The sequence below is a fragment of the Nicotiana attenuata genome, unplaced genomic scaffold (genome assembly GCF_001879085.1).
Source record: "Nicotiana attenuata strain UT unplaced genomic scaffold, NIATTr2, whole genome shotgun sequence".
Lineage (NCBI taxonomy): Eukaryota > Viridiplantae > Streptophyta > Magnoliopsida > Solanales > Solanaceae > Nicotiana > Nicotiana attenuata.
The window spans coordinates 461,738-481,577 of record NW_017670269.1 but is presented as its reverse complement, the minus strand read 5'-3'; the positions used below and the strand labels follow the sequence as shown (position 1 = coordinate 481,577).

At 37.8% G+C, this 19,840-nt stretch overlaps 1 protein-coding gene across 1 annotated transcript; it reads right to left on the bottom strand.

Moving 5' to 3' along the window:
• Positions 1 to 951: 951 nt before the first annotated feature.
• LOC109237023 (F-box/LRR-repeat protein 13) lies at positions 952 to 12,780 on the bottom strand. The gene is made up of 16 exons (XM_019403266.1): positions 12,692 to 12,780; positions 10,615 to 10,914; positions 10,398 to 10,526; positions 10,068 to 10,275; positions 9,356 to 9,502; positions 8,403 to 8,477; positions 7,284 to 7,355; positions 6,513 to 6,584; positions 6,212 to 6,283; positions 5,987 to 6,058; positions 5,280 to 5,351; positions 4,851 to 4,922; positions 3,967 to 4,110; positions 2,699 to 2,770; positions 2,079 to 2,225; positions 952 to 1,728 (listed from the first exon to the last, which is right to left on the bottom strand). The coding sequence occupies exons 2-16, from the start codon at positions 10,807 to 10,809 to the stop codon at positions 1,544 to 1,546; spliced, it is 1,734 nt and encodes a 577-aa protein (XP_019258811.1). The 5' UTR covers positions 10,810 to 10,914; positions 12,692 to 12,780; the 3' UTR covers positions 952 to 1,543.
• Positions 12,781 to 19,840: the final 7,060 nt, after the last annotated feature.

Genomic DNA, 19,840 nt, shown 5'->3' with positions numbered 1-19,840 from the left:
TTTTTGGAACACAATTGTAATCTTTCTATTACATGCTGAAATTTCAGAGACGCGATGTAACTCTAAAATCCTTTGACGAAGAAATATTGTGAAAAAGATAATGATCAGATTCCAATTCTGAGCTTGCAACTAATATCGGATTCTTTCAGTTCATAATGTTGACAGAACCCAACTATCACCTACCCTTTTTTTTGTGCCATGCCGTAGATTTCTACATTATTTTAGCTCCCTTCAGACTGAATTTTCACAGTAGACAAAAGGTTGCCATGAAAAATACTCTAACCACTAAATGTGATAAAAAGTGAACACGTTTTATTCGGTACTAATAGTTGAAGTCAACAAAATAACCGTCTTTACGGCTGGGTCCAGTACTGAACTTTTCAGAAATCTAAAGTTTTTATACTTGGTTCTGCTCCTGCATTCGTCCAAAAGATCCACTACAAACTTTTATATTGACAAAAGAGGAAGATCAAGTAGAAATGACATCAGTCACTCTAACTGCTATTTAGGAATTAGTGTGTGCATCCTGAACTAAGGACAAAAATATCCTGGTTGTCCTGAAATTAAAATTTTTAGTTTAATAATCTCAAGATAACATCCATGAAAATGACTATCTATGCACTTGCCCCAATATCAAAGATCCTCTAATTTCAAAAACTCTTCATTTATATAAGCAACTATGTCGCACACTGAACTTGTGAAGCCTAGGAACCTTATTGTTTTAGAAAATTCTTGATGCAGTTCTAAAGACAACTATTAAGCATTAGCCAATAAAACTTCGACATATCAAATTGAAGATAGTTGACTTAATCCCTTTATATTTCCTCTGAAAATCCACTAGTGAGCTAATGCAATCACGCCATTTCCATAATAGTAAAAAAAAATCCCCTGCCCCTGCTTTTGGCAAACACTTGAAATATCAATAAAACAGCCATAGCTTGCACGAAAATACAAGATTTGCTTAGAATATAGCAACCAAAATGATCTAGAGACCGAAAGGCCTTAAATACACAACCAAGGACTGAATTGAGAATCACACAACATAATGTCCACAGAATTATTCTTCCAGACAAAGTTCCTTAGGCAAGATTTCACTGGGAATAGAAAAGCCAAGCATTTCATGGCATCCACAACTTGCCAAGGAGAATAATCATTCATTACCACATCTGAACCTTAGTCAGAACGCATACTTAAGCCAGGAAGGCCAGAACCGACAAAAGGACCCAGACAACAGCACGCCAATTCAGAAGCGCATCACTGTTTCTTAACAGTTTGACAACAAATATATACAAAACCTATTTACCTCCATCCAGTGCCAAGGAAGCTTATGTACATTTTCCTTCATACTGAAGCACACAATATGAAAGAAAGCTTCATGCTGTGGCACTATGAAAAGACCAAGACACACTGAAGAATGAGATCTAACCAAATTTTCAGCAGACAGATTATTTACAGTTCAACAAATGACACATTTTATTGCTGATCTATGTACAGCACTTCTCCAGCACTGACCAGGTGATAACATAAAGTATCCTTGCACCATCTATTCCGGCCTGTAGTTCACCAGATTTGGGAGCTCAGTCGACTGCAGTTTCTTGATGTCATTTGCAGTCACCTTGCAGGATTCCAAGGTAAGTGATTTCAAGTTCTTGAGTTGCTTCAGATGTTGCAACCCTGCACTTGTTATGCGGGAATTTGAAACATTCAGAGACACCAGCTGCGTCAACCCTGCATTCCAGTACAGACGAAAGTAAATTAAAAAATTCAGAAATTCAAACAAATTTAAAGACTATTTGGTAGGGGGGAAAATGCATATTTTGTTCTAATTCTTGAAGAAAAATCAGAAAATTGGTGTACCAATTGCTAAAGCTCCTTGAGAAGAACAAAGGGAGGAATTAAGGAGAGTATTCCCAGCCAAATAGCTAATTCAGCTAACTTTGCCCAAAAGCATACGTTAAAAAAAGCTTGAGATGGCGGAAGATAAATGTACTATGCCTTTGTTCAGACTAGTAAAATCAAAGAGAAAAAAGAAAGCCATCGCACTGGGGGAAAAAAGCACAAAAAGAATGTGACAATACCAGAAATCGCTTCCAAGCTCTTATCTGTGAGGTGATTGTTTTGAGAAAGATTTAGCAATGTCAAGGACGTCAGGTCCTTGATGTTCTTTACACCAGCATCGGTTAAACCTCCACCACAGATTTCCAGAGATCGCAGATTCTTAAAATCTATCATCAAACATGATTGATCAGTATAATCATTAGCTCAGAAGTATGATGTGATGATCTATACACATTCTAATTACTCTAAGGCGTAAACATATGAACTGGGATTTTATGATTCTTAAAGGGCAAAAAGAAGAGCAGGGGCATGACCAATCTGAAAATCTAGTAGCACAGCTGCAGTAGCACTGGCGTATCAGGATTAATGTTTGTTTCACATGAATAACAAGTCACCCTCAGCCACAAGCAACAGGAACGAACTGGTTAACATATCTTCTTTTGTTTGTTTGATAAGTACACTATCTTACATAATCATATTACATTATTACCATCAACAGGACTATAGTTAAAGCCCCGACCCTGAAGAGGAATAGACAGAATAGAGGGACAGGGGGAGGGGAAGACCAAATGTTTCATTACACAGATTGAACGAAAGGGGGAGCACCAGATGTTGCATAAAAGAGACAGATCAGACGTACGTCGAAGATAGCTTGTTCCAGAATCAGTGATCCTAGCTCCAAAGAGGTCCAAGTGAGTTAGCCCAGTCAAGCCTGCATTTGTAGGAACCATATCGGACAAATTAATTATTAATATCTAAATTATACATTTCTAAAACAGAAATCATAATCCAGTTACATGTAACACAAGGTCTCACATAGTGAGCTAACTCGAGTTGTAAAATATGTAAGCATTAGCTTGTCATTATTATTATGCTAGCGACAAAACCTATTTCAACAATAAACAATAAAAATAAAAAACCAAAGTAAAGACATTCCCAGGCTTTCAAATTCAACTAGTAAAAATTAATAGCAAACAAAGAGACGAAAGATGTACGCATCGGAAACATCCAGGGCACCAGACCAATATCCAAGGAGAGGGATTCTAGTCAAGTGATGTCAAGGTCCTCAAGGACGACAATCACAAGGAGTCGAGCAAAGAATTCCATAACTTGCATTTGATGTTGACGAAGAAGGATGTCTTTGAAGAGATCAAGGAAGGAACTTACGAGGGTTACAACCTCCTTACAATAAAGTTCGAAAATATGGAGATGATACAACACTTTATCCGGAGATGGGAGATGACATGGACCACCAAAAGATGAGTTTAGAGACTCTTGAATGCCCAAGACTTCGCAACCTACTCAAAAGAGACGCAAGCTCAACGACTTGGAAGATGTAGAATGCGGATTGACTACGCCCTAATCACCGGACTAGCTGACAGGGCGGTATTACTTATGTTTTGGACTTCATGTGTCTTGAGAGAGATGTTTATGGGTCTTAGACCCTATTTGTTTTAGGAGGTGATTAGTTAAATTCATATTAATCAAAACTCCGTAGTTCTACACTCCACAATCAGAATACGCAAAAAAAAAAAAAAAAAAACAGAAACTGCTCCTGGTTGTGGGACCATTTACCTGCTGGCCGGATTTTCTGAAATTTTCGGAAGGGTTGAGAGGTTATGGGAGCTTGTGTGTTGTTGGGCACCATTAGATAATGATCAAAATTGACTAGGGTATTGAGATCCTTGTTTCATCTGGAAAAGTTGAGAGAAATTTTGCTACAATCTTTCCAGAGCTAGTAGCTGATTGTGTGCGGATATTCTAAACTGTTTTGACTTTCGAGTGCAGAAATTTGTCTTTCAACTAAAAAAATTCTTCGACTTCCCGATTTTGAGACATTTGGTTCACGAGGAAAATAAATTGAGACGACAGTGTTACCAAAGATACTGTTTATGGGAAAATTCTTACTTGTAAGTGCTGCAAGCCCAGTATCAGTTATTTGGCGTGCGTCCAGATTGAGTGACCTCAAAGAGGACAGACCACAAAGCTTCCGTAGACCACTGTCAGTGACAACAGTGAAGGACAGATTTAAGCTGTCTAGATTCCTCAATCCTACAGACAAAGGAACAAACAAATTGCATTAGCACAAAATGCAAAGTAGGAGTCCACTAATCCAATTACCGCAGGGGCTTTGCAAAAAGTAACTCTCTAAACAAAGTAGTTCAATGCTTTCCCTTGAGCTAGCATCTATTCACACTCCCATGGCAATAACATTCAAGAAATGGATTTAGATGGGCTAAAAGGAAATAAACCAATTCATAGATCCTCAGTTATAACTTTCAAATTTCAATAGCCACTGTCACTACTCTCAATCTGCTTCATGCAACTTTACTGCAGCTTCGAGACCAAATAACTTTATCTGGAACATTCAGTTTTTATTCCCAAATTTCTTATCCAGACTTGGTTTCCAAGGAGTTCTCTTAAATTATTGCGGACATCATTTAAGCATAGTACTATTCTTATATTTCCTATTCTTAGATCATTATTATTATTCGTTTTGTCGTACGATTCGGTTATGCTATTACCTTGTTGCTGCTATGGTTTGTTGCTTCCTTTTCACAGTTCCTTGAGGGTCTATTGGAAACAACCTCTCTACCCTCGCAAGATAGGGGTAAGGTCCATATAGACACTACCCTCCCTAGACCCCACTTGTGAGATTACAATCATCTCGTCACAAGAGGGATGAAACCCAGTCCAGCCATGTTCTTGAATTTCTGAATGCTACAGCCGAATAAAGAACAAACAGAATACAGTTGAAATTTTCTACTCCATGCACAATGCAAAAGAGAAACCTGAGAGATGACGGATCCCATTGTTCCCAACTTCAGTGTCAGATAACTCCAAACTCTTCAGGCGATGAAGACCTGAACAGTGAATACCAAAGAGGAGGGAAATTAGCAAATAAAACATAGGCAAGTCCTAAGAATAAAGCGAGGAAGAATTTTAAGAATGAATCTTGACCAAAGAAATGGTCAAGACATCTATTATAAGAAGGCATAAAATTGTTTTCAGATAAGGATCACAGGCATAAAATTGTCCAGAAGAGAGGGATTAAGAGTACTCTCCCGGGCAAGCAATCACAGTTAACCTTCAATTTCCCTTTTTAGTTTAGAACACATTAAAGCAAAAGCCTTTATCAAATTAATTTGTGGAAGATGCTTATAAGTTGAATGATAGGGGAATGAAGCAGACTTGATTGATATTGATAGTGAAACACTGACCTGACAAATTAATCAGCCCTTCATCCTTAATCCTACATGAATCCAGGTTTAAGCTCTCCAAGTTTGTGAAACCTGCTCAAAGCAAGACAAAAGCTTGAGTAAATATACAAGATCAGAACTACATACTTTTGTCTCCTTTTTGGGAGGTAAAATCCACAACTAAAGCCCCATGCTAGTCAACTCAAGTTCGTAAGATAGTATCTTTAACTGGCCTAATAAGGGAACCGAACTAGCAATCCCCTTCGTCTTTTCTTTCCTCCTCCATTTTTTGGGATTCATGGAAGAAGGGGGGGGGGGGGTGAGAGAGAGAAGGGGCAGGAGGAAGGGAGGGAATGGGGACCGCGATCGATCCTATTTCCATCTCCTCCATGATAGCCCTTACCCCCTACCCCCCCCCCCCCCCAAGGCATACAACAATACCACTATTTCCCCACCCCTTTTCCCTAACCCAACCTACATTCCAACCCCAAACAATACCTCCCCACTCAGAACTAAGACTTAATCCATGAACCATTTGGTAAACCATCCTATCCCATTTGTGACCAACCACCATTTACATTAAAAGCTGAACCATGAATAAAGTTCTCAAAAAGGAACGCTGAATGTTATTCCAAGATGTAACACTAGGCCTCCCTAAGCTACAGCAGAATTAGAAGGAGCAGGGAATATTCCAACCACGTGAAAGACGCATATGAAAACAGTATCACCTTTCAGGTGCACAAGAATGGCATCTGTGATCTCGTTGAATCCCAAATTCAGCACTTTCAAACTCTGCAAACCTACAGAAAAATGAAAAATATGTAGACGAGTTAACTTCGATTTTCGAATATTATGATTACAAGGCATCAATGGCTCATGGATCTGAAATGATATGCCAATTTCCAAGTCAGATAATAAGAGCCAATAAATTAATAATTAAAATATAAACTCACTCGACAACTTCTCACACCCATCATCAGTCAAACAACATCTGCTCAGGTTTAAATATAGCAGAGCATGAAGAGCTGCAAAACAGCAAAAAGATACATCAAAAACTGGAATAAAAAAATGGGAAGGTGGCAAAGGAAATATCATTTCCCGAAGTAGAGATCTCTCAGATTTGGTAAAACCCCATCACTGGATTTTAACATCGATAGGACTAGCAAACAGGTTTAATCATTGCAATTGCCAAGTAGTTAACTGACAGCTCGGAATGCTATATTTGAGTACAATCTAATGTCATACAGACAGTACCTGAAAGAGACTCCAGGCACGCTGCAGTAACAGGACACCCCTCCATATTCAACAGAGTAAGCTTTTCTAGAGCTGACCAAGAACAAAAGAAACAACAATGCTTCATTACGAGAGCCTATATACAATAATAAATACGAAAGGACGAAGAAACTTTTTTAAGTGCAGAATACCACACATGTATCACAAGATGTGCTCTGGCTGGCTCCACTCAAATTTGTTATCTAGCAAGCGGAAACCCTTAAATAGACTGGAAAAATAAACATCAACTACTGTATGTTCATCGTGCTACAAAATTAGAGTACTGGTAAAGCCTTGTGGGTTCAAAGAGACTTCGGAGCAACTGGGCTGGTTAACTATTGATATCCTCATCTCTAAATAAAATGAGGCGGTCTCAATTTCCATACCAGTAATGCGGCCTTTTGGCTAAGATCAAGTGTGTGAGATACCCTTTTCAATCCCTTGATTACAACTCTTCTATGGATCAGTTGCGAAGGGGGTTCCAACCATCTCGTAAATAGGTATTACCTTCGATTAAAGCACTTAATGAGGTCCAAACATTAGCCAGTTCAATAGCCAAGACCCAACTCCAAAATCTCACTTAAAAATACCTTAAATCCCAAACCTAATGGGGTAATAATCAGGTGGCCTTGCAGGTCCAGAACTGCTAATTGAGAGAAAAGGACATCCCTCTGTCATATCCATCTAGTAAAGGTGTGGGACTGTGGGATATAAGGCGACAACCAACAGTACTCAACATGGCAGAATATGTACCTTTCAGAAAAGTAACACCATAATCTGTGACCTTACTGGATGAAATTTGCAACACTTTCAGATTTGTCAGGCCTGAAATACAAACATAAAACAACTTTATCACAAACAAAATATGAACAGAACATTTCAGCACAACAAGTGAAAAGACGCCAACTATCCTCTATCTCATTGAAATTCAACTTTCCGTGCATGATGTGTCATATTAAGTAATTTTGTGAAAATTATGAGAGCAAAATTCAGCATGCGCACAATTTTGTACAAGACTATTCCACAGGGTACTAATACGTGGTAACTGCCACCAAGGCTTAGGCATATGGGAAGAAATAACCTAATATTTCTTTGTTTCTAGTGGAATTTGAACCCCGATCCCCAAGGTTTGAACTCACTTCACTGACCACTAGACCACCCTAGGGGGTTCAATATTGTCAGCACACTATTTCTTGTGTAATTGCAAAGATATGAGATATCTACCAAAAGAATATGACATGGAACATCTAGGAGGGACTCAAGCAGTATCCCCAAATAATTTGTTATCATTCTGTCGAAAGAAATGAATACTCCATTAAACAAATCATAACAGTTGAGGAGAAATATCAAAACTACTATTCTACTATCACTTATATGGATAATAAAGAAAGAATATTATTAGCATTTCAAAACCAGATCTACAGCAGGGAAACTAAGAGACTAGTAGGAGAAAACAATACAAACATTCCCATACAATTCATATTCCAATTTTCCTAAATCCTTGCTGTTCCTGTCTTGAACACAAATAGAAGACCTATCCATAAGAAACTTGCATAGCTAGAGACCTGTTCTTTTTTCCATTTCGATAGACGCATATGCAGGGATAAAAGGTGTCAATCGCATTAGTAACCTTCAACATAAGCAACTGATTGTGATTTACAATGGAAAGAGGCTCATGTCTTTCAGTTCGATAACTAAAGCCTCTAAATTCAAATAATCATCAATCTTTCAGTAACAGCAGGCCACATCTTAAGGATTCATTTCTCCCTTCCTCTTTTTCAATTCTTTCCCCAAGTTAATTGCTTTCTTATTTATGGTTTTTCCAATATACAGATACGAGGCTATCTGAATAGTAGAACAAGGCAGACATACCCGCAAGAGGCTTCATATCCGAATCCGTGATGCAGTTGCAGCAATTGATATTAAGAGATTCAAGCTTGGTTAGACCTGCCACGAATAAAAATCCTTGGATCAAGTTCAGTACATTTATGCACAGAAGACAATGGGGGCAGAAAATCATGGTTTTGCTAAAATTAACTATACTAACTGTATATAGAGTATTCGGTGCAATTTGGAAAACCATACTCTAGGGTAGGTTACTTCTTGTACAGGGAGATTTTGCCACTTCAATAAAATTACTTCATCAATATATATATATATATATATATATATATATATATATATATATATATATATATATATATATATATANTATATATATATATATATATATATATATATATATAGAGAGAGAGAGAGAGAGAGAGAGAGAGAGAGAGAGAGTAATATATCAGCTCATAAAGAAATCAAAATGCCACATTACAGATTATACTAGAGGAAACCAGAAACATCAGAACAAGTTTAAAAGTACAATCCCGGGAGCAGATTCTTGCGAGTTCCATAAGAAAACATGTAGAAAGCTAACATCATCAATTTCATATTACCACCATCATGTCAGTCAATATCAATCATCATATATAAAGAACAAAAAGCTTTTTTCCAAATCAGTAACGATAATTTATTAATCGATAAATGGGAGACTCCAATACACCAAGATATATACACAACTGGTTACAGATTCTTCTCTAAAATTCCTATCTGATCCACCTATACACAGAGAAATGACTTGTGCTAAAAGAATGAGGTCATACGGGAGTTTAGCCATTCATAGACTTGGACGCAAGAATTTCGACAGCCAAATTAAGACAACAAACTTTTCATGGAGAGTATAACTGCAACAGAACTTTCGGCTTTTCAAGCTTGAAACTGTAAAGGGTGCTGTACGAACTACAGACAGTTAAGCACCATTAGGGAGAAGAACAAACCTTTAAGATGAACCATACCACCGTGAATTTTTGGGCACCTCTCCAAATCTAACTTCACCAAGTTAATTAACCCAGCCAACGCACTCATCCCTTGAGCAGTAAGTATATTGTTTCTCCTAATACTCAGAGTAGTCAAGTTCGATAGACCTGAAATCATTGCGTATTTAGCAACTACCACAAATACAGAATGGAAGGGAATATTGGAATTTTGGGGGGGTTAAGTTGGATCATAGTATCTCAAAAAATTTGCACATATATTATTATATTTGTAAAGAAGCAGTAGAGAATTAAAAACCAAATGAATAAAGGAAACTTCTATCATCGAACAATTCCAAAGAAAACACAACTTTAAAATCAAACCTAGATAAAACCCCAAACATTGTTTTTAAAATTTGTTTTTTAGAGAAATTTGTTCTATGTATCATGCAGCTTAAAAAGTAGCCAGTAGTATTACTATGGAAAAATACAAGGTAAAAAACAAACTTCCCCTCTAAAGTTTATCCTTCAAAACTAGATTCACTAGGAAATAGTATAGTGCAGTTCATCCAGCAGTTCAAGGACTAAGCCTACCTTCTTGAACTTTTTGCCATTTAAATTTGCTCACTTCCTTTTCTAACCCCATCACTGCTAAAGGGGTTGTGCTATGAATGTTTAGACGACTTAGATACATTCCTCCAGTAAGACAGCACATAAGAGGGGAAAGAATATTTACCACTTATATTTTCCACTCCACGGTCTGTAATCTGGTCACAATAATTAAGATTTAGTGCTTGCAGATTTTTGCAGTCTTTGAGATTAGTCAGTCCAGAATCTGAGACATCAGATCCAGACACGTCTAGGGAAAGTAGAGATGGACCCTGTGAAGAGATGACATCCATCCAATGGTCGTTTAGACCAGGATATTCTCCCATATTAAGATCCTGTAATGCGAAAATCGCTTCATCAAGAGTTTGGCTGACCTCAAAATCACATAAATGAATCAGCTGCTACAATACCCCTTATCTACTTGTTCTACTTTATTAACGAATAGGAATGAAGTTACCTGAAGAGCACAATCTCTAAAAGCTTCAAGAGAGACATCGGTAAGATGCTGTGCGCCAACCAATTCATCAAAGATCTGTTGACTTATGTCCCTAGGCAATGCAGAGAAGGTATTGTATTTATCAATGTCCTGCAGCAAAAATGCAGGAGAAATCAGTTTGCAAAATAGAGGTCAGTAGTGTATTCACCTGCTAAAGCATTCTAAAGGGAGGACATACTTCACAGATTCTACGAATACACAATTCCATGAGAGATGGGTATTTTCCATTTCCCTGTTTAGCATCTGCTCCTCTAGAAAATGAAGTTCCCAACCATTTTGAACTTGCACTTTTGGAATATCGTCCAGAAACTCCTCTATGTATACTTTCATCATTGACCTGCTGGTCACGCTTCCTAGAACATGCTCCTCCCATCTGATACAGTGTTCAACTTTCTTTATGTCAGCAAAACTGCAAATCATAGCTGAAGCGGCAAGCCATGGGGTCCTCTAAATTCTGGGTGCCCTCCACCACTACACCCTGCGAGCAAACAAAACCATGAAAGCCTTAGACTGATCTCCAGAGACCTTTCTAGTAATGCAAGTGAATTAATCACTTAAAAGGTCATTAACATATATATGAACACATCAAAGACGTAGGCTTAAACTAGAAATTATTGGAGACGTGATTGTGAATCAATAAGGCAAAAAACAGTCATATAATCCGCTGCAGGATGATGACAAAATCGTGCACATCCTAAGGGAAAGAATGTCCACACGCGCATGATGAAATCTTTGACATCTTTAGAGCATCCATACGTAAAGAAAAAAAAAGGCTACGACGCCAGCATATTACTATTTGCATATACAGATACAGGCGCCAACATATGATGAAACTGTACAATTTTGAAGGATACTGGGGAACATGTCTAAACAAGAACGAACAGTGAAAAACTTATTGAAGTGACTGCAGGACTATTTGCCAAAACAGGGGACCTATTCTTCCTGTTTTATCTTTTACTGATATAATGCAGGAATTTTATTTCCCACACTAGAAGTACCTAAAACAGACAAATAGCTTTCAAGGACTTCACGAAATATGATCCTTGTTCAGTAATAGTGTACATGATGGCACAACAATGGAGGAGGATCCCAAGAGCTACAACCATAGAAAATGCCAAAGAAGCAAGGAAACCAAACTAAAGCTGCATTCTCACAGAACACAAAGAAGAACCTTAGAGTAATCAGACCATCGAGGGTAACAGCAAAATAACCATATATGTTGAGTCCGAAGTTTTATTATACCACATAAAAGCAACTAGCTGCTTATTTGGAAACTTGTGAAGCAGGAAGCATCTTCTAAAAAGGAAAAGGGTGGCCATATCCAACACCTCAAAAAAATGTATGGTACTACTTCGTCTCTCTCTCTCTCTCTCTCTGGCAAAACCTCCCATACACACTAAAAAGAAGAAAATGGTACAACCACAATATTTTTTTAAGAAATTTTTTTACCATTCATGAAATACTTCTAACTTTTATGAAACATCAGTTCAAATAGTTATATATGAAAGCATAGGGCGAAGCGAAGTATCATACCCGTTCACAAAGCCGCTAATAATGAGTAAAAATATAAGCAAGTCGCAAACTTTTTCAATCACCCAATACCATAAAAGATTTTTAAGTGTGGATTGAACTCTATTTTAAAACCTGTTCAGGAAATTCTCAAAACATTGGAGGCAACAACACTCCTCAGTGTGGATTGAACTCTTTCTTTCCCTTTTTTTTTTTGTGTTACCTTCTATTTTAGATTTTTGAAAAGGGACAATACCTCGCAGTCAGATGATTAATCCAGAAGGAAACATCACCCAAAAAAATAAGTAGCAAAAAAAAAAAAAAGGAAAACGTACTTCGTGGACTAAAATCCAGTTAATTAATAAGGAACACTATACAGTTAAAAATAGTAGAAAAAATTATTGTATATTCACCTAAAAATACATACTAAGCGCAAGTCAGGAACGCAAAGAACACGGAATTCCATCGAAACTAACAGAAAAAATCGTGAAAACGAATAAAATTTAAAGAAATCATATTACAACTAACCGAAAGACCACAATATTAGAGCAAAACTCACACAACGATTATATTCCCTCACTATTCCAACTCCCGAAGCGGGAAATTGTTCATATTTATATTAACAGCATATGATAGAAATAATAGAAAGAAAAAAAAATCAACAGCAGATGATCAACTCTACATCAGATTATGAATTATATTTCTTGAAAGAATAAATTCAATTAAAAAAGAAGTAAAAGTTGAACCTTGAAGCCTTGATCATCTTAATGATCACTCTTCGTGTAAAAGGGAGAAGATGAGAGTAAGAAGTACTGGAAAGTGGCAGAAAACAAGTACTAGAAGAAGTAGAGAAGCGTACAACCGAACCAGAGTCCGAACCAACGGATTGGAAACACGTGTGAGGAAATTAGGTTTGGTTCAGTGCTTTGGAGGGATGAGATAAGAGAGGGCGCGGGGTTTCGGTGGGGTCCAGTGCGGGCTTTCTTTTTCAGCTAGCTTTATCCGTTTGGGGGGGTTGAGTTTGATTGGGTCCCACATATTGGAAGATTGTGTACGCAATGTGTTAAAATTACTACCAAGTGCACAAGGTTTCTTAAATGCGTTTCTTAATCTGCGGGGTCCATCAGCCGGACTTGCGATAAATCTTTCTTTAATTTAAGCATAATCATCATGTTTATAAGCAATCAATCTGCTAAGAATATGAAAAAATAATCTGCTAAGAGTCATCCACCAAGTTAAATATGAGTTTAATTTATATTATCGAATATATTAAACTAGCTTATTTTCAAATTTTTTAAATTTCAATTAGTATGAAGTGTTATGTAAAAATACTTTTAAATGCTCTGCTTGTATCAAAAAAATATTTATGCTATCAAATATATATAAGGTAAAATTTTTAATTATGTTGAATACCTGACTTGAACCCCAATAGTTGGGAGTCCGAAACCTAATTGTAATTTTTTTGGACTCAAGCGATCATAATAGGTAAAAAGAAGATGGGCACTATTTTATATATATCGCGGTTATTCATCGCATTTAATTTGGCCCCACCAATAATTCATCTGCACTTAACTTACCCACCAATAATTCATATGGGTATAGTGCCGATTATGCATGTGCTATACATCAAATAATTGTACCCCGAACTGGTTTTTTCCTTATTTAAGGTGTTTCAGAATTTGGTAGAAATCCATTCAGGATCCTTCAAGTATTCCCAAATAGTTGAGGACTCAAGATGAACACCGGGAACTTCTTTTGATAAAAAAATGTTGGAAATGTACATCAAGGCTTAAGACGTTCGCAATAATGAGTCTCCGGGTTGATACTGTTTATGCGCGTAAATGTGGCATATGTTCCCAAACAGGACACGACCGCCGTAAATGTCCTTCAGCTGGTTTGGAAAGCGGTGGTAATTGTTATGCGCGTAAATGTGGCATATGTTCCCAAACAGGACACGGCCGCCGTAAATATCCTTCAGCTGGTTTGGAAAACAATGATAATTCAGCTCCAGGTGGCAGTTCATCCAATATGTCCAATTATCAAGGATAAACGTAGTGTCTTATTGCAGTAATTTTGTTGTACTAAATATATATAAATGTTCAGTTTGCAAAATTTATGAAATAAAATTATGTTTTCGATGGGTTTAAATCTTATTGATATTTAGCATTAAAGTTCAATACAACAATTTAACATACACCTCAAGAAAATAAATAACAATTTTCATTCGTCATTATCGTCACTGTCTGGCACTATTTCATTGTCACTGTCTTCATATTATTCGTCAGCATCTCGTACGCACCCGTTCGGACCGAGGACATCGTAATCTAGGCCCCAGTGACACACATTTCTCGTATTTCATCACTATCATCAATAAGACCACTTGCTTGATTTCTGCAACAATATGGGACTCCTACGTCCAACATCTGTGGTAGAAACTTAGGTAGTCCCTCCACTCGACAATTGTTGGGAAAACAGGATAATCATTGTCTCTACGCAGCTTTTTCATTTTCTAATAAATCCCAGTACTGATCTTCCGTTCCTCCTAAGAAGTTAAGATCATCCATTGCATGATGAACAACAAGTGCATTTTCAATATCTAAAATCTCCTTCATCAAATGCTGAATCACTTCTGGTTCATCTTTGTGTGTGTTTGTTTGGAAGGTTGCAGACAGTGCTTGTGCACAACAAGCCTGTGCCAGCGACATAGCACTTCATAATCACATCGTTTTGAGTAAAGGGGAACCCATTGTAGTTTTTCACACCAAATTCGCATACCTTCAGGCTCTGTAGAATGCGCTTCGCCCTCAATAATGTGCCCTACAATTTTGAGATCAGTGTGTATATTGATAGACTTATTTTTCAAGGGACGCATAACACCATACCACTTGTCGTCAACCAAATCAGTATAGCAACCTAGCATATTTTTTTCAAGGTAGGGATCGATAGTGTTAAGACGTGTTCCATGGGGATCCGTTGAACTACCTTCACCCTTTTGCCTCTTCTTGAACCACTTATTAAATGTTATTGATATTTTTGAAATGGATGTTGTAATGTTTCTTCAAAATGGTCTTTGAATACAGTTCTCTTGGTTAAGTTTAAGAAGTTGTCTTATACCTTAAAGAATCAGTATCACGTGTAACATATCGCGCCACCAATATGCGTTATGTCTATTATCTTGTCGACCTGAAAAAAGCTGTCGTTATGAAAAAGCTGTCTTGTACCATAAAGAATCATTATCAAGCGAAACATAGCACGCCACCAATATGCGTTATGTGTATTGTCTTGTCGACCTGAAAAAGCTGTCATTCTGGAAAAGTTGTCTTGTACCCCAAAGAATCATTATCACGCAAAACATAGCGCGCCACCAATATGCGTTATGTGTATTAGCTGCCTATAAAGTCTCGCGCATTTTAGTTATTATTTTGCGCTTAACAAAACAAATAGAAAAACTTTTCATTAATTTTTCATTTTTCTTGCATTATGAAATGTCTAGACGCAATGACGTACCAAGGTGTTATTGTGGCAAAACGTACGATTTTGAAGTCATCTTTGTCAAATTGCAATCCGGGGAGCAGACGCTGGATCTGTCAAAAACTTGTAAGTTATAATTTTGGAAAAAATGTTTGTTAATATTTTTTATATAACATGTTAATTAATAGTGTTGTGTTATAATCTCCATTGGTCGGACGAAAATCAATGTGGATTTGAAGAATAGTATGATGAACCCATTAACCAGGAATACTACAAATCATGTTTGCTAAATATTTGGAATTTGACCGGTGAATACGAACTCCAGATCTTAAACTACAAGAACAACTTGCGGCAGTGAAGGAGAAACAAAAAGAGGCAGAAGAAGAAAAAAATAGGTTGGAGGAGAAATTTAAGTGGTTGAAGCACAGAATAATGGGCGATAGTGACTAAACAAACACATGGATGTGTTGAGTGTAGTTTTTTATCTTTATGTTATACGTGTCATGTATTATCTTTAATTGTACCGAATTTAAATTATGTTAAGTTGTCATTTTTTTGTGTGTTCTAGTATTAAACTAATAAATAACCTGAGAAATAAAAACACATGCGCAAATTATGTGAAGCATAAATAATGTTGCTATTATATATTTAATGTCATATATACAGATAATAATAAATGTCAATGCGTTCCACAGCCTGTATGCTTAAAGCATTGGGTGGCCTGAGACGCATCCCATACCGCCCGGCTACGCTATCAGGATCGTCCTCATCACTTCGCCTCTTTATCGGAGGATGCGCTGCAGCATGATCGTCGGTAAAGCTGGCACACTCGGTAGAAGCGGCCGTTGGGCCAGCAGTAACCTACGGAATAATAAAATCATCCATCTCCGGTATGTCAGTATCGCACAAAGTACCCTCCGTGACGGGCGATAATGATGTCTTTAAAAAAACGCTTTAGATATTGATGACTAATCAATGAGATAGAAACAAATAGAAATAATAGTAATACAAACAAACATGCGCCTGTGAAAGATCCTCAGCATCCCTCGATGATGAGCCATAACTCAGTTGGCGCCCACTATGCAAATCTAGTGTCGGACGATCATCAGCAATCGTCGATGGATCTGGGGGATCAGGAAAATACTGATCCTACTCCTGTCGCGTAATGGTCGTGCCCGCGATCAACAATGGAGCTGATGGGGTCACCTGTGAAGTCCCTGGCGTCGGCTGAAGGCTGAATGACGGCATATCATGAGGAGTATCGTTTGGATCAGGGCGTCACCCGACTGATTATCTCTAATATCCTCAATAGGTGCCTCACCGCCCCCTTGCTGGGGACCTCGTCCTCACTGACCACCACGACCTCGTTGGACACCCTTTCCTCTCTGGGCTTGCCTGCCACGTCTACCACGTTCGGGCTCCACTGGTGCCCGCAATGGTACTCCTCCGGCGGCACATAAGTAGCCTCGTATCCTAAGCGCTAATCATCTCGGGCACGCCTCGTCCGGAAAGCCAGATCTATAACCTGCTGGCCATACTTATGCAAAGCTATCGCTCCCTAGCCGGTATGCTGCAACATCTGCGGTCCCAACTGGTAGAACAGATGTAAGCCAATAGCCTGCATAACATGTAAAATATTAATTACGGAAGGTTAGGTTAACGTTATAAGTAAGTATAAACAAATAACATACCAGTGCCTCATGCCTCCCGGCGTATGGAATGTACCGACCATCAGTGCAATGAACGGGATTCTCGACGAGAAGTCGTGTAAGGCTGCGATACCAGCCCATATACTCATGCTCACCCTCCGTGCGCTCATGTGGAGGGGGTGGGTGAATCAGGTCATACTTATGGTCCCAAATCTCAATTTGGGCCTCTAGCCAGGCATCGTATGTCTGGTCAACCCTGGAACGATCATCCCGCTGGTAATGTGTCCTAAGCCAAGCGGGCGGAGTAGGTACAAGCTGCGGTCAACCAAACTGGCAAAGGACTCGTTCGGTGGCATGATGCTCAACAATATTGAGACACATCAATGGGACGGAAGAGCTCCACATAACTTGGAGCGGGAGCAATAATCGGACAAACCGGCTATTAATGCGTCGTTGGATGGCCTACATAAGAACTATTAGTTAAACACAGGAATCGTGAGTAAACACAACACATATAAAGCCAGTCCAAGTAAACTTAAGTATACATGTACCTGCGCGCCTTCAAGCAAATCCAACAAATCCTTGTAATAGGACAGATGATGTCGAGCCTCGACCTCGCGTCCGTAGCCTCGCCTATCAACCCACCTCCTAGCTAAAGGGAGAATCAGTAGAGGTGGTGCATCCGAAGCGATGGGTGGTAGAGGTGGCTGGAACTGCAGGAACCGCTCCCAGGCCCAAACCTAATATAGATTGTGGACGTAAAATTTAAGGTATTTTTTTTACTATGTATGTTATAATCATGAAAAGAATTGACTATGTTTTCACCTGCAGCAGCGGCAAAAATCCGTCAACGTCTCTCTGGGTGCCCATGCACGCCGGCACATATGCCTATGCACGTAGCCTAGAACAGCTGCACCCCAACTGTAACCAGGTAAATCATCTAGCCGCTCAAGATGATGTAGAAATCTCAAGCTGACTAGGTTTCCCAAAGTGTTCGGGAACAATAAACCACCAAACATCAACAGCAGCAATAATATCGTGTGCTGGTCGATAACCTCCGACGATGAATCATCCGCAATCTCCGCATTCATCGCCTCCAGATGTTGCCGGATGGGCATCAACTGCAAACGACTGGCCCCACTCAATGTAGTCTCCTCCGCTGGCTGGAAACAGGTGAGCCGCTGCATCATATGTAGGTAATGAAATCCCGTATAGTCTCTAAGAGCATGCGGGTAAGCTACATGTAATCCATCATCCGGCATCCCGAAAAGAACCTCCACGTCCTCAAGCGTGATGGTAGCCTCGTCGATGGGTAGATGAAACAGAGCGTCTCCCGTCGCCAGCGCTCTATCATAGTCGTGATCAACGCCCAGTCGAACTGCAAACGACCGATCTCTATGATCTTGTAGAAACCCGTATCCTGAAGGCATCTAACTATACGGGGATGGAATGGGTGGTCCCAAATGAACTCCCACATATTATCTATACATCTGGCCCGGAATGTCTGGGACAAACATTACCCATATGTATGAAGACCTATGATTGGCCTGTAGAAACAATAGCTCTAGCGATGCAGGTCCGGGATGCACAGGGAGAACCTCCATGACGATGACTGTAAATTGAACAATATTAATTAAAGTATTTTTCTTTTTAATTGCTTAACATCTTTAAATATATTGCAATATCTAATATTAAAATTTATTCGATATTTTTATTATATTGTTACTTAGGTTGATACATTTTCTATATTATAATTTTATATGTTAGTTTATTATTTTATATGTTAGTTATTATTTTATATGTTAGTTTTTTTATATGTTTGTTTCTTATTTTATATGTTAGTTTATTATTTTATATGTTTGTTGAGTATAATAGAATTAAATAATTAATTTTCATAACTATAAATGATTTAATTATTAAATATTCATATAAAAATACTTAGTTTGACAAATATTGTTATTTTTTAATGTTATTTTCTTACGTTTATTGACTAGAATTCGAGAGAGTTTATGTTTGAACTATCATCTTTTTTTTAAAGATATTTTTGGGGTTAATAGATAATTAAATAATTAATTTATAACTACAAAGATACTACGCTAAAGGGCACTATATTTTACTACGCTAAAGGGCACTACATTATAGTTACGGCCACTATATTAAAATTGCGGGTACACCATAACACTAAAGGGAACTAAACAACATTAAAGTCACGTATTAATATATGTACAACAATAGCATCTAAATAAGATTAATTATTCCTAAAATAACAATTTATCTATTTTACTAATCTTTTAGCACATAAATAATCTAATTCGGATAAAAAATAACAAATTAACTTAATCACAAAACAATCATGAAAATACATATACCTCAATAAAAATAACTAATAAATATTTTTTATAACAACTAATAACATTAATTATTCATAAAATAACAATTCTCTATTTTACTAATTTTTTTAGCACACTAATAATATAATCCGCATAAAAATAATAAATTAATTAAATTACAAAACAATCACGAAATTACATAGAACACAGTAAAAAATAACTAATAAGCATTTTTTATACATGAGTTTTAACAAAAAATAAGTCGGAATACCTCGATTTTAAATTTTCGGAAAGGTGAAGATTTGATGATTTGGAAACCGAAATGAGCAACCCATTACGCGATAACGCCTTAGATCCGATGTTAGCTTGCTGCAATACCGAGAATCTATACTTTTTGCGGGACCGGTGGGCTCCAATAGAGCTTTTTTCGTTAAAAATGGGGGGG

Excerpts from the sequence above, each read along its gene's own strand:
- LOC109237023 (XM_019403266.1), bottom strand. The coding sequence starts at position 10,809 with ATGGGAGGAGCATGTTCTAGGAAGCGTGACCAGCAGGTCAATGATGAA. Across the intron at positions 10,276-10,397 it reads TTAGAGATTGTGCTCTTCAG|GATCTTAATATGGGAGAATA; the intron begins GTAACTTCATTC and ends TTCGCATTACAG. Across the intron at positions 5,352-5,986 it reads CATTCTTGTGCACCTGAAAG|GTTTCACAAACTTGGAGAGC; the intron begins GTGATACTGTTT and ends TGCTTTGAGCAG.